The sequence below is a fragment of the Pristiophorus japonicus genome, chromosome 1, assembly GCF_044704955.1.
Source record: "Pristiophorus japonicus isolate sPriJap1 chromosome 1, sPriJap1.hap1, whole genome shotgun sequence".
NCBI classification, from domain to species: domain Eukaryota; kingdom Metazoa; phylum Chordata; class Chondrichthyes; family Pristiophoridae; genus Pristiophorus; species Pristiophorus japonicus.
The window spans coordinates 51,747,415-51,771,944 of NC_091977.1; the positions used below are offsets into that span (position 1 = coordinate 51,747,415).

General features: G+C 39.1%; 1 protein-coding gene across 1 annotated transcript in view; it reads right to left on the reverse strand.

Annotated features, from left to right (window-relative positions):
- Positions 1 to 8,549: 8,549 nt before the first annotated feature.
- The window catches only part of jmy (junction mediating and regulatory protein, p53 cofactor), a 144,863-nt gene continuing 128,882 nt past the window's right edge, over positions 8,550 to 24,530 (reverse strand). The window contains exons 7-10 of the mRNA XM_070879750.1: positions 16,805 to 16,891; positions 15,423 to 15,515; positions 10,539 to 11,100; positions 8,550 to 9,911 (exon numbers count right to left, since the gene is read on the reverse strand). Of these exons, the coding sequence (XP_070735851.1) occupies positions 9,601 to 9,911; positions 10,539 to 11,100; positions 15,423 to 15,515; positions 16,805 to 16,891 (1,053 nt within the window). The 3' untranslated portion in view covers positions 8,550 to 9,600. The remainder of the gene's footprint in view (positions 9,912 to 10,538; positions 11,101 to 15,422; positions 15,516 to 16,804; positions 16,892 to 24,530) is intronic.

Sequence of the window (24,530 nt, forward strand, 5' to 3'; positions counted from 1 at the left end):
ACAAAAAATAAATTAAATATCATACTTTATTGAATGAAACAAAAGTAATTTCTTTCAGCACCAAAACTGTGAATACAATGTTAAAAGTGATGATTGCAGTACTTCTTATGAGGCTTTCAGCCTTAAACATGTCAGTAAAAATTAATAAAACAGAACATATTACCAAGTTTAAATGACCGAAGTCAAGGTCTTATAGGATAAATAAGCTAAATAAAACAGGAAGAAAAAGACAACCAGTCAGAGCAAGTATTTTACATTTCATAATATTGCTATATAAATGCTTCCTTAAGTTTAAAAATTCATTTCATACTTATTTGTTGCTCAATAAATACTTTATTTTTCTGCATTATTAAAAGCAACTGTTTTGTGCACGGTGGATGTTTTAATTATAACTGTTCAGAATACAATTTGCTATTTAAATATGGTGTTAAATGCCATAAAGTTAAATATTGTGTTAGTGTGTTTCTTCTTTGAGTGAGTTCAAATATTGCACATGGCCAGTCACTCATCAGTCTTTTCTTCACCCCATCAGCTTCTGAAAGCTACAGCATTAGGCAGCTTCTGATTGGCTGGATTTGGAAATGCTGTGACTTGGATATTATAAGCATGGTGTAGAACTACAGGTATATCATACAAGAGGACCGTTATTTCAGTTCTTGGAGATATAGTAGGTGCAAAATAAAAATATATTAAATCATAAAGCTGATAGGTGGTCTAATTCTGAGGTGAGGTAACACCACAAAAATACAGCATCTGCTTTATTGTGAATGTATCAAAAACAGAACCGCACTAGAAAGAAATAAAGAAAGCACATCAAGCTATCTACTCTGGCCACCTTTAAAAGCAAAAACAAAATATAGACTTCAAATAAGGACCATTTTTTACAAATGGATTTACAAATGAACATAAAAATGCCACAACTTTAGCAGAATCACTACATTAGTGTTTTAGATGTTACCCAGGTTAATTGTTTGCAAATTATTTTAATTGCCAGTCAAAGCACTACACATTTTGTGTTACTTTGTGACCCAACAAACTTTACAGCGTATGATATTGACCAGAGAGCTCTTGATTGTTTTAAGCCAATGATCTGTACATAAAATGCCAATAGAATTTTATTTCTCGAGGGCGAATGCCATGTTCATGCACTCCCAGCAAATTGGTGTGCTCACAGGGAGTATGGGTCAGAGATAGAGCTGCACGATTGTGCTCAGATTGTATGAATCGCATCCCCCTGCAAGCTTGGCTCCCCTCCGGCACTACAGGCTCACTGAATCAGTCCTTGCACCCTAGCCCTTTACAAGAGACTCCTCACGATTTCTAACTTTAAATATAATTTTAAAGAATTAAGCTTGAATTACTCTACAGGTCCTAGAAGTCTCACCAGCTCTTAAAACTGGTTTAATTAGGCTAATAAATCTATGGAAAAATCAAAATCATTTAGGAACATTACTTCAAGCATGCAACTTAAAGAATTAAAATCATATTTACATACGTCACTTCTATGGGATTGAATTTTAAAATATTATGGAATGTAAAAGGGAGGAAAACAACAAGGATTTGTCATTGTATTTTACTCTAACAAATCAAATCATTCTTCTTGTTCAACACAAAACCAACATCTACCTGCAAGAGTGTTCAGATACAAAAACAACCAACATCTACCTTAACTACTACTGTAGTATCCTTGTACTGTAGTATAAAGCATATTCAGCCCCCACTATAAAAGTGTGTATCATCCAGTCTTTTTTTCAAACTACTGAAGAGTATACAACATCCAAGTTTTAAGGTGCATAGCATGAAGTATATAGTCTCACACTACCATCTGTCTCAAGTCTCCCGAGATCAGTCTCAAGCAAATGCACAAAAACCTCAATACTGCAAAAATAATTTATATACTCATCATATCTTGACACAAAATATTTCTATTGAACTCAGTTATATAATCTTAAATTCTTTTTGCCATTTGAATGGGCCATGATTTGTTTTTAAAACAATTAAAAGAAAATTAATTTTGTTAAATTAAGTCTCCATAACATTCCCAACTCCTACAATTTGTCAGGCCAATTAGGAGACAAGCTATTCCAGCCAGTCAGAAGCTAGGGATCATTCAGGGTTTCAGAGGCGATCTCCACTTGTTGATGTATTAATAAGAGCATGCCAATCACAAGCACCTCTCATTGGTCTCAACTTTTCACTAATTGCATAAAGGTAATTTTACTTAAATTACATGAATACTTAAACTAAATGTCAGTCTGTACAGAAGAAATAAATTACATTTTTTGATTTTTAGAGGGATAAAAAAATGTATGATCCCTTCTTTATACATTTTTGCGGTGGCTTAGTTCTACAACTGAATGCCACACACAGCTGGATTACTTCACTGTTTACAACGACGTCTTATCTAAAACCCTGTTAATGTACTCCAGGGATTTTTATTTTCCTAACTATAAATTCAACATACTATCAGTACACGCTGTTAAATAGCAGTGATACTAATCAGTGCCTTTAATCTCTAGTTATTAGACAAAATTTACAGTTTCTGTCACAAGCTTAAAGAATACCATGAGCATAGTTCTAAATTCAAGTCCCGTTGTCTACTCTCTGGTTAAAAAAAATGGTAATAAATACAGAATGCCCAGATGTCAAAATGTCATCAAAAGCAGTGCCAAATTGAAGAGTATGTGGTTGAGTTTCCAATCCCTCTCCCCCTGCCCCTATAAAAATATGGATTGACCTAGCTCTTTCAATTCAGATTTACAATTCCAAAGTCCGAACAGGTAAACCCTTAAAACAAAACCTGGTGCAAAACATCTAGGTGATATTTCATAATTAAATACCAAACAGCATCAAAGTAGAAGATCTCTTAAACTTCTGTCTAATGGGCTGCCTTAGCAGATTTAGCTCTGTATACGCAATGCAGAAAAATACAGGTGTGAGCTTGTTAATTCATATTGCATTACCTCCAACCAGTTTTGCAGGCTTCTAATACTGGGAAATGCATTAATTCACAGTATTTGCTGAGTAAGCAAGGTGACCTGGTGATAAAGATTTTATCTTGTGCCAAAATACTAGTGATTGACAAAGGGTTATTACATGAAACATTAATCAATAACTAGATTAAAATCAACCATTTATTCTATTTTTACAACACTACAGGACCCAATTGCTACAATCAATGGAGATATATGTGTAACTGAAATAACCCACTTCATCTTTGAGAAAAAGAAAAGGACACCTTCATATTGGGAGATCTTAAAAGTGAAATTTCAAAAGCAGGGTAACTCAATAACTGAGAAAAGGACATAGTATCTTTCCTCTTGTCAATATTGAAATAGCTTTACTAGTATTTTATACCATTTGTGATGTCACATTTAATTAGATTACGTAAGATAGTCACCCTATCTTAGTTCATTCATCCATAAAGAACATACAGTTCTCCGACCATTACTGAATCCAACAATTTAAGTGATTCCAAGGTTTTTAATCTTCACTACACAAGACCATTTCATATGTTGATCACTCTTTGTTTAAACAATTTCCTGACATTAATCCTAAATTTGGCTTTTGCCAGCTTGGACCTGTGCCCCTCTTCCTACTGACCCAAATATGTATAGCGTTAGTTTGAGGTCATCTCTTAAGATTCATTTTTTCAAGGCCAAAAAGCCCATGTTTCAACAGATTTTCTTCATAACTGAATCCTTTATTGTTATGAAGGAACCTCGTAGCTCTTCTCTGCATTGCCATTACGACATTTCATGGAAAATGCATACTATAATTACAGGAAGCACTTCTTTCAAAATTCATTTGAGAGCATAGCCCAAAACAAACACACTAAAGCAACATCTGACAAAATATACCTCGGTACCAGTCACACTCAACCAGCTGTGCACTGAAACCAAACCATGATGGGCATATACTAACAGATGATATAAACAGAATGAGAAACAGGAATTATATCTCACTTATGGCACAATCTATGATTTATCTGAGACTATGCCACTCATGGTTACCAGGTCATCAATTTCTGGGTTATGTCTAGGGTACGCGTAATAAAGCCCTTGTAGCCATTACTGTAAACATTAAACTTGTTTTTTATTTCACATTTACTAGAAGTTCACAATTCTTTGTTTAAAAAATAGGTTTTAATTTTTTTTTTTTTACAGGAACCCAAGTACCGTTGAGAGAAAATGAAAATCAAATTGTATAATTGATGTTTCCTGTTAATTTCCACTCCCCCACCCGTGGAAATATTTTTCTACATAGAAAAGTTGAATTCTGCACTAGCCCAGCACAAGAGATTAAGAGATGAGGCCGCATTCGGAACCATAATCTAGTTAACTTATTTTATTCATGCTAGTTGTCATTAGAGTAAAAATTATCGTTGGTTGAAATTGTACTTGGAATTATTTTAAACATTTTTTTTTAAAACACTGAATTGTAACCAATTCATATAACTGGTCAAATCACATGCATGCACATTGGAACAAATTCATGCTCTCCCCCCATTTACTACTAATTATGATATTTTCAGTGGTGGCTCAGCTTTTATTAATATTGTAATTTTTTTGTCACAGGAAGGCTGCTATCAGTGAAATGACAAAAATGTTTTCACCAGTAATATAGGGGTACAGTAGCATAGTGGTTATGTTACTGGACTAGTAATCCAGAGGCCTGGACTAATCATCCAATGGCATGAGTTCAAATCCCACCACGGCAGCTGGAGAATTTAAATTCAATGAATTTAATAAATCTGGAATAAAATGCTAGTACAGTATCAATAATGGTGACCATGAAACTACCAGATTGTCATAAATTCCCATCTGGTTCACTAATGTCCAGAAGAAAATCTGTCTTGTGTGTGACACCAGACCCATGGCAATGTGGTGGACTCTTGACTGACCTCTGAAATGTCACTTATTCAAGGCATCGGCTCACCATCACCTTCTGGAGGGAAATTGCCAGCCAGCCACATCCCATGTATGAATTTTAAAAAAAAGTAATGCTGCTTTCAATTAACAGTTTAGAAGGTAGGTTTTTCTACATCCTGGACTGTTAACAAGAAAGTATGGCTTAAAAAAAGGCAACAGTGAACGTAGAGATCCAAAACTCTGTTGGGAGATGCACCTATTCAATCTTGTCCAGAACACGGCCTGCACTTAAAGGGGATAAATTCAAAACTAATCTGCGGAAACAATATTTCAGTGAGCGGGCGGTCAATTTATGGGTTGTTTAGGAAGACGATGGAATTTATTCAAATGGAAATTAGATTGATTTCCTTCAGAAAATAACATTTTGGGATACAGTATATGAGTAATTTGAGACATATAAGTGTACCATGGTTGGGAGAAACAGGTGACTTCAGACCGATGGTTTCCAAAGCTCTCCAAAGCTCTGGTGTTTTCCTCGCATTATGTCTGGGTTTGTTGCAGGCAAATTGAGAGATATTGTTGTAACACGCAACTACCAGGATGGTTGGTGAACTAGACAGACCGTGGTCTTTTTTCATTCAGCTATTCCTATGCTCCTAGATCCCTTTGGTTAATTTTTCCACTATATTGATTTTTATATGAATTAGATGCATCAGTTAAATGTTTGGAATTTTATTTCCTAAATAACTAACTACATCGAAATTCATGTTTTACGCAAATTTGAAATGTAATTGTGAGATTTCAAAGTAGGGAATGGATGTGAAACAGACACAATTGTTTAACCTAATTGTGCATTTATAAGAAAAGTACATCTCAAACAGTTCATAATCGCCATTAGAAAAAATAAGCACTAGCATGAACAAAATATTAATTGAACAGGGAGAACATTTATGTAAGCATTTTCTCTTTGCAATGTGTTTCTCTCTCACATACACACCAGTTTACTATTGCAATCCAATTCTTGCATATGCAGCATTTTGGATTATTAATAACTAAACTCAAGTTTTATACCAGTAATCACAGAAGAGCAAGTGATTACTAACCAGCTAAAGAAATTATGACTATTAAAAATGTCAGTGTCACAAAAAATAACTGATGTGCTGGGCAGCCCATAGGCAAAAAGATCGAAATGTCTTCTTAATTTAAATTAAAGCAACCAATGAATATTGTACTGAAAAATATCATGCAAATGAACCACACCACTGCACAACTTCAAAATGCTTATAAAATATTACATAAGCACCTGTAACAGCAGCCTAGCAATTGCAAGGTCAACATTATGTGCTGCCTGCAGCCACATTATGCAGTCATTACAGTTAAGTCTGAATTTAGTAGGTCAGATACATCACTCCAAATTATCTAATGCATAATCAAGGCTTAATCAAGGAATTTTATTTGCTGATTTTCTTCCCCTTCCCGTCTAAAGCAACACATGCACTTTGCAAGCTGATATTGTATTCTTAGTCCCAAGTTTAGATGACATTTCAAACACTGAAGGGTTTTTGTTTCTTTTAACCCGAGATAATTACAGAAACTCTTCTACCAAATCTAGTATAGTGTTACAAAGCATGCAACAACAAAAAAAAAAAATCGCATAGTTCTTCATGTTGACAGAAGAAAGAAAGCAACTTGTGGCTTTCTTTATATGTTACTGTGTTTGTGCTGAATCTGCCAACTTGTGCTCACTTAGGTTTTCTTAAACTGATTCTTATTAATGTGAATGAAACAAAATGATCCTTTGGGAAACAATCCTATGTACAGTATTCATCATCAACCTTAGAACTGAGTCAGTTTATTATTTTTCTTAAAAAGATTGCCCTGGGTCTATCTAAACCCAGGGTTTTAAAAAACATAAACTCACCAAGTTCTCCAGAAGGTTAGAATTTTATATATATATATATGATACATTACTAAAAATTACCATAGTGCCAGGGACGGTTTAAAAATGTTTAGTATTTAAAAATACTTATTAAAAACTAAAATTTTAAACTGGCTTTGTCATGAATAAGAAAATAAAACCTGATTAACAAGCAAATCTATGTAGTGTTTTTTTTCTAATACATACAGAATGCTTGTGAAAATAAATAATTGCTCTTTTGTAAGTCAGTTTCACGCAGCTAAATAATCAAATGATTCACACACACATGCAAAGATCAAAAATATAAAACAATCCCGAAATGCACTCTCAGCACTACTGCATAATTCAAAAAGCATATTATTAAATTATAAATATGTAAGAAGCTACAACAGAGCAAATAAAATCAATAGCCAAAGCAATTGATACTTCCATATCCACATGCTGTTTCAGAGGAAGTTGTACATTTTCTTCATTTTCAGTTGAGGATGTGTTTGATCAGTGCACTAAAAGGTACAATGTGGCACAACAGTTATGATGTTCGGATTCAGAATTCATAGCAACTCTGTTCAGCAATGTCCTGACAAGGTTCTGCTTGCTTTCTTCCTCCCCAATTGGTTGTTGATGCTACTTTAATGGATAATGATCATTTATAAACACATTATTTTCCACATTGTATTTCTATGGGTATAACCAATAGATAATCCTGGAATCATGCCTTTTGTTAAAAAATATAATGATTATATATTAAACTGGCTGTGAAGCAGTTTATTTGCAGGAGAGTCAGAAATTCCTGTTTGTCACTGCTGGGGTTCATTATCCACTGTAGGTATGTAAAACTCTCAAACTGATAATCTTCATCCAAGGAAAAAGACAGCTAAATTTGATTGAAAATAATTCCATCTACCCATCACTGATCCCAGTTTTCCTTCCTCAACAGCAAAGTAGTTCTACAGATTGTGATGGACACTTGTAATAAATAAAATAAATGCAAATCTGTCAGTTCAGTGTTACTTAAAATCTAGATTTCTGACCAATTCCCATTGAATCTAAATGAAACTTTCCTCACATTTGTAAGCTTTCTGAAATGATTCAATTCTGTACCATTTGTATTATGGCTTTGATAAAGCTTTGCTTACTCAAAGATTATTCTATTTAACACAACTCTGACATTCATAGATCACAGTGGAAACTTCATACTCTAACCATTTGAATGTTCTCTTATTTCTGGTAGTGCCAAATTCTTGCTCCCTCTGATTCTAAATCTAAAGGCATTCACGTAGGATCCGCCCATAGCTTCAGCTCTCAAGTAAATGGGTTTGAGCCACAAGAGGAATATCAAGAAGGTAACCCCCTGAATACATATTTAGATCATTAAACCTATGCCAAGAAAACTGATATTATGGGTTAGCACACATCCATACACAGATGTCATACTAGATTCTATTTAAGTGCATTTCTCCTCTGTAATAAAGCTAAGCACACAGTGGGAACCAGAATTTTGCATTTAAAATATCCACGTAGATAGTGCAATTTGACTCTAGCCATGTGACAATGTTTCAGGGCCATGCTTTTTTTCTGTATGTACCTAGAAGCCGAGGTGAAGGGCCGAAGCCCGCAGTACAGGACACGGCCAATTTTGAAAAAGTCTGAGAGAAGACAAGCCAAATCAAGATGTAGTCAGTGGCTAAGTGACACCAAGCTTAGGTTTTGAAAGACTCGGGAAATATCTGAATTATGTCACAGTCAAATTGACATATTTACAGTGGATAAACTTTTATCCGGAACTTTAAAAAAAATATCTTTCAGACACACAAAGCAATCTGTCTATGCACATATTGATAATTTGAACAAATGTTAAGTTGGTCAATCTACAACTTGGTTGAATCAATTTACTTGACTTTCCTATATAAATAGGTTTTAAAATCAACTTGCTCTATAATTCTATATAATCTGATGTACTGTAAAACTATTATTTTGCAGTAAATTATTTTACTTGCTATCCATACTGGCCCATTTTATTAACTACTAAAATTTTACAGTACCAAATACAGTAATTAACTACATCAAATGGTAGGCTACTCGTACAGATATACTTTTACAACGGTTGACTGGGCGTACAGACAAAATATTAATGCAAAAAAGTCTAATTTTACAGTACACAAGATGAAAGGCTCCAATAATTTGTAGAATGAACAGCTAAAACTGATCTGCATGTATACTTCCATGTTCATTTATTAAGGCATATGTATTTTATTCCTCTACACTATTGTTGGATGTATCGACATTTTCTTTTGGACTTTGATGAAAGCAAAACTGCTTTAGCAGAGGGAGCCATCGAGCATCAAATTACAGTTAAAGCAAGTTTCCCAGGTCAAACTGTAGCTTCCACTAACATACAGAAGGAAAACTGGAGATGGTGTTAATGATACTGGTATTTTCTTTATCATGCTCAGTTAACATATCAGTTATTAATGGCAAAAAATGCATTTAGATCATGTTTAAGTGGGATCTGAATAAACTTACTGAGAATACAACTCAACCATGATCACACAAAGGCAACTTTTGACCAGACAATTTCTCAGTGCCACAAAACCTGTCAGCTTGTGGAGAGGGCTTGTGGAAATTTTACACATTATATAGTATACACACCCATTAGTTTAGATATTAAATGACTTCATTTTAGGCACAGCTTCAAGGGGAACACCTCTCTATCACTCCTCTACAAGACCATTAACAGTTAATAGCACAATGGAGGGAAGGGCAAGGTTATGTTTACAACATGTAAAGCTGTACAGCCTTGGCCTATAACAGTTAGTTGTCCCAGTCAGTGTACGGCAAGCCTTCATCCTCATCATCCTCGGATTCTGGCGACGCCTCTTTAATTCTCCTTAAAGCTTCATGGATGCTGCGTGTTAAAGGATCAGCATCGTGCAAATCTATGGAGGACTCCCTCAGGGCCTCTTTCTGAACCTTCTTCAACTTTACTCCTTTCCTAATTTGTGCAAGTATATTATTGCTGTCATCTTCATCTGGAAACGGAGGCAGAGAACGCAGGTCAACTTTTCGCAAGTGGAAGCTACCCCGCTTCAGAGAAGCTAGAACTTCATCCATCGGTGAGCTCCCTGTAATGGGATAAAGTTCAGACATTAGTACAGAAACAGAACTACTTAAAGTTATATGAATGTTTTCTATTATACAGCCTCATTGAGTTTGTATTTTTAAACAATGCATAAAGATGATGCAGCCCCTACTGTGACACAAGTAATACCCGGTGATCAAACATGCACCTGTGGGGCTTTACTGATCAGCCCTGGTGATAGACAAGCTGCGGTTGGAGCTGGGGAAACACCTAGCGGGGTCTGGGCACCTTTCCTGTTAGCTCACTCCAGCCAACCCTGACCACAAATTCCCTCAAATTGCACCAACTTTGGGAAACTAGGGACCAACCCCCACCCCAATGAAAGGGAGGTCCCTAGGAACATATTACCCTCCTAAACTCCGTCCTAGTCCATGTGCTACCCAATTCAAATACCCAATAAGCCTCCTGTCCCAGCCACCTGACAGGAATGATCCCAATCCTGTCAGAAACTGGTACTTTTCAATGCACCTATGTGGCATATGATCTGCAACAACCCAAGTATTGTACTATGATTTGAGAAAACATTTACTCACTAAATAAAATGAGAGAACAGTTACAAAATACAAACAAAAGGCCAACAACATTTTAAACAGTAAAAGCAAATATTTACCTCTTTGTTTTTTCAGCTCATCACTGGATGCAGTTTTCTTTAATTTTTTTCTGGCATTTAATAGCTGCTTGCTGTCAAATAACTGAGGTGTGGGTGAACGGACAGATTGCGATATTTCTTTGCAGGCACCTGACTGAGCAGATGTCTCTGCTTGCTGCTGAGCATTGGGTAATTCCTCACAAAGTGGCATTGGCGGAGGAGGAGGAGGTGGGGGTAGAGGAGGTGGGGGCGGTGGAGGTACCACATCAATGTTACTGAATTCTTCGCTGCAAGCGCTTGAAAGTGAAATGGGTTGCAACAGCTCAGGGATGGCATCATCTCCTGTCTGGAAAGAAACACACTCCTGTTCTTCTGCTGTGCTTCTCAATTCAGTTGCTCCAGTGGATTTTGTTCCCTTCTTTACGCGTGAGGTTTTCTCAGCTGTTCTTTGTAATTGTAAGGTTCCAGGAAGAGACTGTGTTTGATCTTTGCCAGCACAGGCCACTGAACCTGTACTATCTTTTCTTCTGACATTTGTGAAACGCAGTCTTGTGGATTTAAGTACAACTTGCCCAGGGTACCTCTGAAAGAAGGACAAATGAAAAGAGATGCATGAAATATCTTTTAAATAGAGTATAATATACACAAAAGGAGACAAATGCATTTCCTGCTCCAGCATGCTTTGGTATATCTAGCTGGTTCAGACGCAATATTACAAATCCGACAACCAGACCTAAATAGTGCTTTTTCCATTCCTAGGTTTTGTTCAGAAATACACATTGTTACTGTCACAGTAAATGAGAATGCAGTTAATACAAGTTTTATTTCCCCATAGTGGGATCTGAGGAGCAGCGGCAGGGATAAAAAGGAGCAGCAACTGAGGCCAGAGAACAGAACAGGATCTGAGGAGTAGCGACGGAGATAAAAGGAGCAGTGCCCGAGGCCAGAGAACAGAGCGGGACCAGCAGCAGGAATAAAAGGAGCAGGGCCCAAGGCCCAGTGCAGGAGCCGCCTGGAACTCGGAGTTAGGAGCAGCGCGAGCCGACCCAAGGGGGACAAAAATCAAAGTGTGATGTCACAGGAAAGCAGGTAAGTGATTAGCTGGTTGTTTGGTATTCTCTTTTCTTTTCTAAACTTGGGGCATTGGTTTAAGTTAAGAGCCGGATTAAAAAGTAAACATACACAATTGATATTTCAAAAATTAAAAACCTAATTAATTAAACATAATAGAGATGGGAGAGCAGGCGATGTGTCGCAGCTGTTGCATGTGGGAGAGCTGGTGGACACCATTGAGGTCCATGGCAACCATATCTGTAGCAAATGTTGGCTGCTCGAGGAACTTCGGCTCAGAGTTGATGAGCTGGAGTCCAAGCTTCAGACACTGCAACACATCTTGGGGGGGGGGGGGGGGGGGTGGTGGGGGGAGGGCAGAGAAGAGTTACCTGGACACTGTAGTCCAGGAGGCAGTCACATCTCTTAGGTTAAATAATTCAAATTTGGTCTGCAGACAGGGAGAGGTGGGTGTAACTATGAGCGAGGCAGGTATGGGGACCCAGGAGGTAGCGATGGAGGAGCCTCAGCGCTTGTTCTTGTCCAACAGGTACGAGGTTCTTGCTTCCTGTGTGAACGAGGGCAGAGACTGCAGGGAGGATGAGCAAACTGACCACGGCACCGTGGTACAGGGGGCCATTCAAGTTGGGGGAGTAAAAATAAATGTTGTATAGTTAGGGAGATAGAAACATAGAAAATAGGTGCAAGAGTAGGCCATTCGGCCCTTCGAGCCTGCACCACCATTCAATATGATCATGACTGATCATGCATTTCAGTACCCCATTCCCGCTTTCTCTCCATACCCCTTGATCCCTTTAGCCGTGAGGGCCACATCTAACTCCCTTTTGAATATATCTAACGAACTGGCCCCAAAAACTTTCTGCGGTAGAGAATTCCACAGGTTCACAATTCTGAGTGAAGAAGTTTCTCCTCATCTCGGTCCTAAATGGCTTACCCCTTAGCCTTAGACTGTGACCCCTGGACTTCCCCAAAATCAGGAACATTCTTCCTGCATCTAACCTGTCCAATCCAATTAGAATTTTATGTTTCTATGAGATCCCCTCTCATTCTTCTAAATTCTATTGAATACAAGTCTAGTCGATCCAGTTTTTCTTCATGTCAGTCCTGTCATCCCGGGAATCAGTCTGGTGAACCTTCGCTCCTGTACTCGAATCCTCTCGCTATGAAGGCCAACATGCCATTTGCCTTCTTCAATGCCTGCTGCACCTGTATGCCAACCTTCAATGACTGATGTACCATGACACCCAGGTCTCGTTGCACCTCCCCCTTTACCAACCTGTCACCATTCAGATAATAATCAGCCCTCCTGTTCTCTGCAGCCAAGAGCGCGAGTCCCGAAAGCTGTGTAGCCTGCCCGGTGCCTGGGTTAAGGATATCTCCTCTGGGCTGGAGAGGAACTTGGAGGGGGAGGGGAAAGATCCAGTTGCCATGGTCCACGTCGGTACCAATAACAGAGGTAGAACAAAGAAAGAGGTGCTGCTGAAGGAGTATGAGCAGCTAGGGGCTAAATTAAAAAGCAGAATCAGAAAGGTAATAATCTCTGGATTACTACCTGAGCCACGAGCTAATTGATGACGAGATCCAACACTGCCTCCAGCACGCCAGTGCAGCCTTAGGCCGCCTGAGGAAAAGCGTGTTTGAAGATCAGGCCCTCAAAACTTTCACCAAGCTCATGGTCTACAGGGTTGTAGTAATACACGCCCTCCTATATCTCTCAGACATGGACCGTGTACAGTAGACACCTCAAGTTGCTGGAGAAATACCACCAACGATGTCTCTGCAAGATCCTACAAATCCCCTGGGAAGACAGATGCATCAACATTAGCGTCCTCGTCCAGGCCAACAGCCCCAGCATTGAAGCACTGACCACACTTGATCAGCTCCGCTGGGCAGGCCACATTGTCCGCATGCCAGACATCGAGACTCCCAAAGCAAACGCTCTATTCGGAACTCGTCCACGGCAAACGAGCCAAAGGTGGGCAGAGGAAACATTACAAGGACACCCTCAAAGCCTCCCTGATAAAGTGCGACATCCCACTGACACCTGGGAGTCTCTGGCCAAAGACCGCCCTAAGTGGAGGAAGTGCATCCGGGAGGGCGCTGAGCTCGAGTATCGTCGCCGAGAGCATGCAGAAATCAAGCGCAGGCAGCGGAAGGAGCGTGCGGGAAACCAGGTTCCCCACCTACCCTTCCCTTCAATTACTGTCTGTCCCACCTGTGACAGAGACTGTGGTTCTCGTAACAGCCACCTGAGAACTCATGCTAAGAGTGGAAGCAAGTTTTCCTCGATTCCGAGGGACTGCCTATGATAATGATGAATAAAAGAAAGGAGTGTTTCTTGTTAATATATTGGCAGCACAATTAAATGTGTAACACATTTTTGCTATAGTGTCATAGCAGTAGTCATCGATCTTTAATGACTTGAGCAGTATAATCTCCAGATCCTTTCCCCATTTAACATCCTTGAGCACATAACCCTACATGCTGTATACATGCTTGCAATTACCCCTAACCAAATACATTATGCTACAGCATGGGCTCATTCCCCCATTGCATCCAGCCCCACCTGCAATTTACAAACTTGGTGATGAATTCTCCCAATGCCCTCATCTAGATCATAATAAAGATGGTGGAGCGCAACGGTCCTAACACCAATCCCTGATCGGCGCCATTAGCCTAACCACCATCTGCCTACACAAATGCAAGCAGTTCTTTATCCTACCTAAAACTTGCTAGCCAATCTCGCAACGTTCAACCTTGCTTAATGGCCTTTTGTGCGGCACGTTGTTGGAAAGCCCAGATACATGTCAACCAGATACATGTCAATTCAGCAACTTTGTAACTTCATCAAAAAATGTAACCATATTAGGTGATAGGACCTTCTTTTCCAGAAGTTATGCTGAAATTCCCCAATAGCCCCATCTTTTTCAAGGTGATCATACAGTTCATCATTAATGATCCCTTCTAGCAACTTGCCTATAACTGATGGGCCGATAGTTACGTGATTTTGACTTCTAGTAAATACTATATCCACATCTACTCTAACATTACAATTTTAGCATCAACCCTATGTCGTATTATTGGTAACTCAGCATTATCTTCAATAGTGAAGATTGATGCAAAGCAGCCATTTAATAACTCTGCCATATCCTGGGACTCCACCTGAATCTGCTCTGTGGAATCATTTGATAGCCCTATACTATCCTTGATGGCCTTTTGCCTCCTAATCTAGCTAATAAAATATTCGCTAATGTTACCACACCAATCCATTATCCAATTCCCCAGTGTCCTTTTGACTTCTCCAATAGCAACTTTTATTGCCTTCAGCGGTGTTCAATACAGGTACCTATTTTTGTTCTCCCGTGAGTCACTTTCCTTAAACCTGTAAATTATTTCTGCTTTAATCTAATTTGTCTTTGGACATGACCAGTTAGCCAATTAAATGAAGGATAGTACCTCCAACAATGCAACACTCCTTCAGTATTGCAACTAAATGTCCCCAAGCCCTGGAGTTGGACTTGAAGCCACAACTTTCTGACTTAGGGGTAAAAGTATTGCCAACTGAGGCGGCTAACCATTTTATACTGTGCAGGAGTGAGAGTCACACGAAGACACCTCTGACACAAACTATGTCAAATGGAGGTAGTCTCATGTTTTTTAATCCCAGATTAACAATAGATGATATTGGTCCACTTCAATGGTGTGTGAAGAATATATGAAGTTAACAACCTTTTTATTAGCTGCGTTACCACGCAAGAATTGGGAAATTAAACATATGTCTTGGTGGAAGGGTACAATATAGTCAATGCTTCTCTGAATTCAGACTCTCCTCACCTGTTTGAAGTTACGGAGCCTATCCAATGTTTTCTGCCGCTCCTGGCTAACCCATTTACTATTTTTCTCTTCCTCATGTTGTTGATCACGCATCTGAAACATACCGACATACAATGTACAATATAGGCTTTACAGAACAAGTACACATCAACTCGTCAATATATCACATTTCATGACAGTCCAAAAAGCCCTTGAGTTGGATATTTGTTATTGATCATTTTAAGCCCAGAAGAATTTTTTCCCCAAAATTATTTTTGAATGTAATTTTGTGCTCGAGATGAAGAATGTTTGCACTTGAAAGAAAGAACTTGTCTTTATATGAAGTAGAAAGTGTTTGTTCCCAGCACTCAGTATCAGCATCAAGCATGCTAATGTCAGGTGAAGCATTATTAGATGCAGAGTAAAGCTTCCTCCGCTCTGTCCAACCTCAGAACAGCACCAATGGGACATTTTTCCATTTTACAGTCATACTGTGACCTTTCCTGAATGAGATTGCCAATTTAGCACCATTAGGATTCAATTAGAGGGAATTATTCTGCAAAATCTTCTTCGTAAGTAGACTTTCATTCCATCTGTCTAAACTGCATTTGAACTAGATCAGGATTTGAAAAGTCAGTTTGCTACCCAGGCCCATCAAAAAACACATAGTAGCAATTCAGTTTCTTTTTTTAAATGTTATTTTTGGGGTGAATTTATTTTCTCATCAGCATGTATGGGAATTGAAAGATTTTCATCTTTGTCAAAGTCAAGCAATCCCACTTATAATGAAGAGGCCCCAGCCAACACATTAATCTGTCTTTTCTCTTTCAGATGCTGATTAAGCTGTGTACTTCTAAGGAATTTTTTATGTTTTTATTTCAAGCAACACCGGCCAGGTACAACACAAATTAAATGCAGGATAAGGCTCCTCCTGCACTGCTTTCCTTAATTTCACCTTGGAAGAACTTGCATTTATAACGCCTTTAATGCAGTAAAATATCCCAAGGTGTTTCATAGCAGCGAATGTCAAACAAAGTGTGACACTGTGACATTTCCATTTCCCATGTCAACGTTTGAGCAAGACTGCCAATTTCAAAGCCATAACTTATTACAGCTTCAAGGAATAATCTGAAAAGGAGAGAGATTCTAAAGAATTTTTGCTCTAATCTTATAAAACAACAATGTTGTGTCTATTTTTAAAAAATAAGGATTCCTTTAATACCAGCCAATTATAAATATCTCTACCATTCATCTTAACGATTGTAGTTGCACGGAATTATTGCATAGTTTAATAGTACATCTCTTCAGTACCAGAGGGCAGCAGTGAGAATAGTGAGATCTCGCTATCAGAGGACCACAAATAACACTACACAGAGAATATTACAAATGTAAATTTCACACACCAGCTGTACAGCATGATGGGTTCTGTACTCCTCTTCATTGTGTTTGTGCTGTTTCATCTTGTCATTGTGGCTTTCAATACAGATTTCCTATAAAATAAGTAAACATTAGAAGAAAAATTAAATATAAAACCAAAGAACTGATCCTAATCAGACTGGACTAAATCAAAGGTGTTCTGTTATGCAATCATTAAATTAGTAAGATGGATCTGAAAAAATAGCAGCAACTTTGCTGTCGAGTAATAATGGTCCTTATCTTGCAAATCCCTTTAGCAGGAAAGAAGAATGAATACGGAGATGCATGGGGAAATCTCAAAACCAGCAATGTTTAGAGCAACAAGTCAAAAAGGAACGATGAACTTTTATCTCTATGTAAAGTAACAAATTACCACTGGAGGACACAAATACAAAATTAACAAACCTCAAGCAAAACTGCAATTGAGAAGAAATGTTTCCTGCCTCAAAGGGCAATGGAACAGACTTTCAGCAGGAACAGATAATGGCGCAATGTGAAAGAACTTCATAAATCAGCACATCTGAAATTCTATAGCAAGGTTAGATATTCATTTAGCTTGTAGTCCATTTCCATGCTGACGAGCAGCACAGACACAAAAGATACCAGTATTCTCATTTCCAAAGGTTTTCCATATTCAAAAGGAAATCTTAGCTGTACGAAAGACATGCAGAACTTCTCAAACACATTTTTTAATGGCAATTTCACCTCAACCATGGAACAAAAGATTTCTGCACAGATTTTTTGTCTCTGAAAATTTGTGCCTCATGAACTCGGTGACAGAAAAGAAACAGAGGGGAAAGGGTAAACGAGAAAATAATTAGAGAAACAATATAAAAAAAGTAACAAGAAAATCAATTGGTAAAAAGCAGCAACAAGGAGAAATAAGAGAGCAAACAAAATTTTAGATCACGTTATTCCTTTGCTTGAAAGTGACAACATAACATTACAGGAGACTATGTCACATTGTTTGTTGGTATATTCTCAGTTTATGGATGCTAGAAGCTAGAAATAAAGTGCGAACTATAGGAAAATCTGGCAAGGAAAATGGGAGTAACAGGATACCTAAAGTTGAGTGGAATGAAGAATTTATTTCATAATGGAGAGAAACATTTGAACTAAAATGAAGTATTTAGCCAAGATCTTTCAGACAAGTAGAACAAATGCTTTCCCCAACTCAACTAGTGTGACATTTCCATTTCTATTAAGTTCTTTGTTGGAACAAAAGGAGATTACGAGAGGTGTTCAAAATTATAAAGGGATAGAAACAGACCATTTACATGATGGGACTAGAAGGAGGGGGCATAGTTATAAGATTAAATGCTGGGAAATTAGGATAGAGAGCAGAAGAAACTTAAAAAAAAATGAAACAAAGTGAGTTGTGCGACTATGGAACGCACATTTTGCGATTGAAGCAGAGACCAAATCAACATTTATAAATAGATATGTGGTTGAAGGAAAAGGAATAAAGGAATATAGAAACAAAGCAGGCAAATGGGATTAGGACTACTGCTCCTGTGGAGGATAAACTTAAGCACAGACTGGTTGGGGTAAACAACCTGATTCTGCATTCTAATTTCTGCAATTTATGCTGTATTCTATTATTCCCTGCAGAATGTTCTGTGTACACATCATGTGATTGAAAAAAAATCTGTTTTAAAGGAGGAATATCATCAGACATCAAACTGTTAATCTGAGCACACTCACCACTATCCAGCAATAGGCGACATTAATCTTAAGGAATGAAACATTAGATTAATAAGGCAGTCTCAAAACAAAACAGGAAAGATTTTCCTGATCTTGCACCAAGGTGTAGTGGATCATACTAGTTGCTTCAAATTCAGGTCAATCAGGCAGTTTGGACACATCTGGAAGGGAGCTCCCTCCAATTTTTCCTTCCCTGTAATTTAATGGACAGAATAGCAAGCAGGCATCCTTACAGGCATGCACTCTACATCATCCAATTTCAATCTCAGGATGTGGATGTCGCGGCCAAAGCCAGCAGTTATTCCCCACGGTGGTGGACATTCTTGAACTGCTGAGCAGTTTCATACAACTGAGTGGCTTGCTAGGCCACTTCAGAGAGCAGTTAAGAGTCAACCACATTGGTGTGGGACTGGTGTCACATATAGTCTATACTGGGTAAGGACAGTAGATTTCCTTCCCTATTGGACATTAATGAACCAGTTGGGTTTTTAATGAAATTCTGCCAACTTAATGGGTCACTTTTACCGATACCAGCTTTTTATTTCAGTTTCTTTAACAACTGAATTCAAATTTTCAAACTGCCTTGGTGGGATTTCAACTCGCATTCTCTGGATTACTAGTCCAGGCCTCTTGATTACTAATCCAATAACATAAACATTACACTATCGTATCCCGATCTCGCATCATTTTGAATCACAAAGGAAAGATACATTTTTACCTATGTGTTTCTATGTAAAGTACAAAATCAAATACTTAAAAAAAATACTAAAGGGTATCAGTACAAAATTAACAAGTTCTGGCAAGTCTAAATATAAGAAACTTTTCCATAGAGTAATGGATATGTGGAACAGATTATAGGCAAAAGCGCTCGTCAAGAAAAAGGATAGTTGGTCATAACAGGGACTGAAGGTTATATGGATAATTATGCACAGAGATGATCTACTATTACACATCCTCTGTTGTAATATGAAAGTCATATGCAAGGTCCAATGGTTGGAAACGATACAAGCAAAGATAGTCTCAGTTATAATATACATAAAATCATAGAAAATAGGTGCAGGAGCAGGCCATTCGGCCCTTCGAGCCTGCACCACCATTCATAAGAACATAAAAATTAGGAACAGGAGTAGGCCATCTAGCCCCTCAAGCCTGCTCCGCCATTCAACAAGATCATGGCTGATCTGGCATGGGCTCAGCTCCACTTACCCGCCCGCTCCCCGTAACCTTTAATTCCCTTATTGGTTAAAAATCTACCTATCTGTGACTTTAATACATTCAATGAGCTAGCCTCAACTGCTTCCTTGGGCAGAGAATTCCACAGATTCACAACCCTCTGGGAGAAGAAATTCCTTCTCAACTCGGTTTTAAATTGGTTCCCCCGTATTTTGAGGTTGTGCCCCCTAGTTCTAGTCTCCCCGACCAGTGGAAACAACCTCTCTGCCTCTATCTTGTCTATCCCTTTCATTATTTTAAATGTTTCTATTAGATTACCCCTCATCCTTCTGAACTCCAACGAGTAAAGACCCAGTCTACTCAATCTATCATCATAAGGTAACCCCCTCATCTCCGGAATCAGCCTCGTGAATCGTCTCTGTGCCCCCTCCAAAGCTAGTATATCCTTCCTTAAGTAAGGTGACCAAAACTGCACAAAGTACTCCAGGTACGGCCTCATCAATACCCTATACAGTTGCAGAAGGACCTCCCTGCTTTTGTACTCCATCCCTCTTGCAATGAAGGCCAACATTCCATTCGCCTTCCTGATTATCTGCTGCACCTGCAAACTAACTTTTTGGGATTAAAAGAGTTTCATGCACAAGGACCCCCAGGTCCCTCTGCATCGCAGCATGTTGTAATTTCTCCCCATTCAAATAATATTCCCTTTTACTGTTTTTTTTCCCCAAGGTGGATGACCTCACACTTTCCGACATTGTATTCCATCTGCCAAACCTTAGCCCATTCGCTTAACCTATCTAAATCTCTTTGCAGCCTTTCTGTGTCCTCTACACAACCCGATTTCCCACTAATCTTTGTGCCATCTGCAAATTTTGTTACACTACACTCTGTCCCCTCTTCCAGGTCATCTATGTATATTGTAAACAGTTGTGGTCCCAGCACCGATCCCTGTGGCACACCACGAACCACTGATTTCGAACCCAAAAAGGACCCATTTATCCCGACTCTCTGCTTTCTGTTCGCCAGCCAATTCTCTATCCATGCTAATACATTTCCTCTGACTCCGCGTACCCTTATCTTCTGCAGTAACCTTTTGTGTGACACCCTATCGAATGCCTTTTGAAAATCTAAATACACCACATCCATCGGTACACCTCTATCCACCATGCTCGTTATATCCTCAAAGAATTCCAGTAAATTAGTTAAACATGTTTTCCCTTCATGAATCCATGCTGCGTCTGCTTGATTCCTATCGAGATGTCCCGCTATTTCTTCCTTAATGATAGTTTCAAGCATTTTCCCCACTACAGATGTTAAACTAACCAGCCTATAATTACCTGCCTTTTGTCTGCCCCCTTTTTTTAAACAGAGGCGTTACATTAGCTGTTTTCCAATCTGCTGGTACCTCCCCAGAGTCCAGAGAATTTTGGTAGATTATAACGAATGCATCTGCTATAACTTCCTCCATCTCTTTTAATACCCTGGGATGCATTTCATCAGGACCAGGGGACTTGTCTACCTTAAGTCCCATTAGCCTGTCCAGCACTACCCCCGTAGTGATAGTGATTGTCTCAAGGTCCTCCCTTCCCACATTCCTGTGACCAGCAATTTTTGGCATGGTTTTTGTGTCTTCCACTGTGAAGACCGAAGCAAAATAATTGTTTACGGTCTCAGCCATTTCCACATTTCCCATTATTAAATCTCCCTTCTCATCTTCTAAGGAACCAACATTTACTTTAGTCACTCTTTTCCGTTTTATATATCTGTAAAAGCTTTTACTATCCGTTTTTGTTTTGCGCAAGTTTACCTTTGTACTCTATCTTTCCTTTCTTTATTGCTTTCTTAGTCATTCTTTGCTGTCGTTTAAAATTTTCCCAATGTTCTATTTTCCCACTAACCTTGGCCACTTTATACGCATTGATTTTTAATTTGATACTCTCCTTTATTTCCTTGGTTATCCACAGCTGGTTATCCCTTCTCTTACCGCCCTTCTTTTTCACGAATATATTTTTGTTGAGCACTATGAAAGAGCTCCTTAAAAGTCCTCCACTGTTCCTCAATTGTGCCACCATTTAGTCTGTGTTTCCAGTCTATTTTAGCCAACTCTGCCCTCATCCCACTGTTGTCCCCTTTGTTTAAGCATAGTGCGCTCGTTTGAGACACTACTTCCTCATCCTCAATCTGTATTACAAATTCAACCATGCTGTGATCACTCATTGCGAGAGGATCTTTTACTAGGAGATCGTTTATTATTTCTGCCTCATTACACAGGACCAGATCTAAGATAGCTTGCTCCCTTGTAGGTTCTGAAACATACTGTTCTAAGAAACAATCCTGTATGCATTCTATGAATTCCTCCTCCAGGCTACCCCGTGCGATTTGATTTGACCAATCGATATGTTGGTTAAAATCCTCCATGATTACTGCCGTTCCTTTTTCACATGCCTCCATTATTCCCTTGATTATTGCCCTCCCCACTGTGAAGTTATGATGATTCAATAGAATCATGGCTGATCATGCAACCTCAGTACCCCATTCCTACTCTCCATACCCCCTGATCCCTTTAGCTGTAAGGGCCACATCTAACTCCCTTTTGAATATGTCCAACGAACTGGACTCCACAACTTTCTGTGGCAGAGAATTCCACAGGTTCACAACTCTCTGGGGGAAAAAGTTTCTCCTCATCTCGGTCCTATATAGCTTACCCCTTATCCTTAGACTATGTCCCCTGGTTCTGGACTTCCCCAACATCAGGAACATTCTTCCTGCATCTAACCTGTCCAGTCCCGTCAGAATTTTGTATATTTCTATGAGATCCCCTCTCATTCTTCTAAATTCCAGTGAGTATAAGCCTAGCCGATCCAGTTTTTCCTCATATGTCAGTCCTGCCATCCTGGGAATCAGTCTGATGAACCTTCGCTGCACTCCCTCAATAGCAAGCACGTCCTTCCTCAGATTAGGAGACCAAAACTGCACACAATACTTAAGGTGTGGCCGTGTACAACTGCAGCAAGACCTCCCTGCTCCTATACTCAAATCCCCTCGCTATGAAGGCCAGCATACCCCATTTGCTTTCTTTACTGCCTGCTGTACCTGCATGCCTACCTTCAATGACTGATGCACCATGATACCAAGGTCTCATTGCACCTCCCCTTTTACTAATCTGTCACCATTCAGATAATAATCTGCCTTCCTGTTTTTGCCACCAAAGTGGATAACCTCACATGTATCCACATTATACTGCATCTGCCATTCATTTGCCCATTCACCTAACCTGTCCAAGTCACCCTGCAGCATCTTAGCATCCTCCTCACAGCTCGCCCTGCCACCCAGCTTAGTGTTATCTGCAAACTTGGCAATATTACATTCAATTACTTCGTCCAAATCATTAATGTATATTGTAATAGCTGGGGTCCCAGCACTGAGCCGTGCGGCACCTCACTAGTCACTGCCTGCCATTCTGAAAAGGACCCGTTTATTCCTACACTTTGCTTCCTGTCTGCCAACCAGTTCTCTATCCGGGTCAATACATTACCCCCAATACCACGTGTCTTAATTTTGCACACTAACTCGTGTGGGACCGTGTCAAAAGCCTTTTGAAAATCCAAATACACCACATCCACTGGTTCTCCCCTATCCACTCTACTAGTTACATCCTCAAAAAACTCCAGAAGATTTGTCAAGCATGATTTCCCTTTCATAAATCTATGCTGACTTGGACCGATCCTGTCACTGCTTTCCAAATGCGCTGCTATTACATCTTTAATAATTGATTCCAGCATTTTCCCCACCTCCGATGTCAGGCTAACTGGTCTATAATTCCCTGTTTTCTCTCTCCCTCCTTTTTTTAAAAAGTGGGGTTACATTAGCTACCCTCCAATCCATAGGCACTGATCCTGAGTCCATGGAATGTTGGAAAATGACCACCAATGCATCAACTATTTCTAGGGCCACTTCCTTAAGTACTCTGGGATGCAGACTATCAGGCTCCTGGGGATTTATTGGCCTTCAGTCCCTTCAATTTCCCCCTCTCTCACATGCAAGTAAAATAAATTCTGTCGATGAGCAGGAGAGAACATATTTATATTTTTAATACAAACAATTATAAAAAGATGTATAGGCCAAAATATATTCAAATCTTTCTCATTTTTCTACACACTACCTAACACATCAGAAGATAACTGTATAATTGGATACATTACAGAAATGTGCATAGCCTCAAGATGATGTGAGCTGGTGCAATTATAAGTACACATAGGGGTACAAACCAGCAAAGAGAAGCTGCTGGGTGCATCTTATCCTCCAAGAGGACCAATCAGCAATCAGGACTCATCATCAAGGGTGCTGAATCAGAGATTTAAATGTTGCAAATTAACACGTTCCTGAGCTAAACTGGTTAACGTGTACTGCATTGAAATAGGTGGAAGGTCGGCCTCTGTGTATGTATACTTAAAGCATGTGCAGACCTCTCTAATGTTGGCTTCACATCATACTTTATGAAACCAGAATGTTGTGAAAGTACCTCCTCGAGATGGTCTTATATCTGTTGCCAAATTCCAAACCCATCCCTAATTGGCTGCTGTAATGTATGCACCTCCAAGTATGCTCACAGGTTTGTAGAGCTGTTGCATTGTGAGTAGCTTATCCAGTCACGTGATGTTCACAAGACTCAATAAAACTGCAGTCAGTTGCGTCTAGGTCATCCACGATGAGGTATGCAGTGGATCAACTGGTAATGTGTAATGTGATTGTTAAACCTTAGTTAATAAACCAACTAGTTCTTAATAGCAATGTGTTGCTATAAATTCTTAAAGAGAGAACCCATGAAGCAAATAC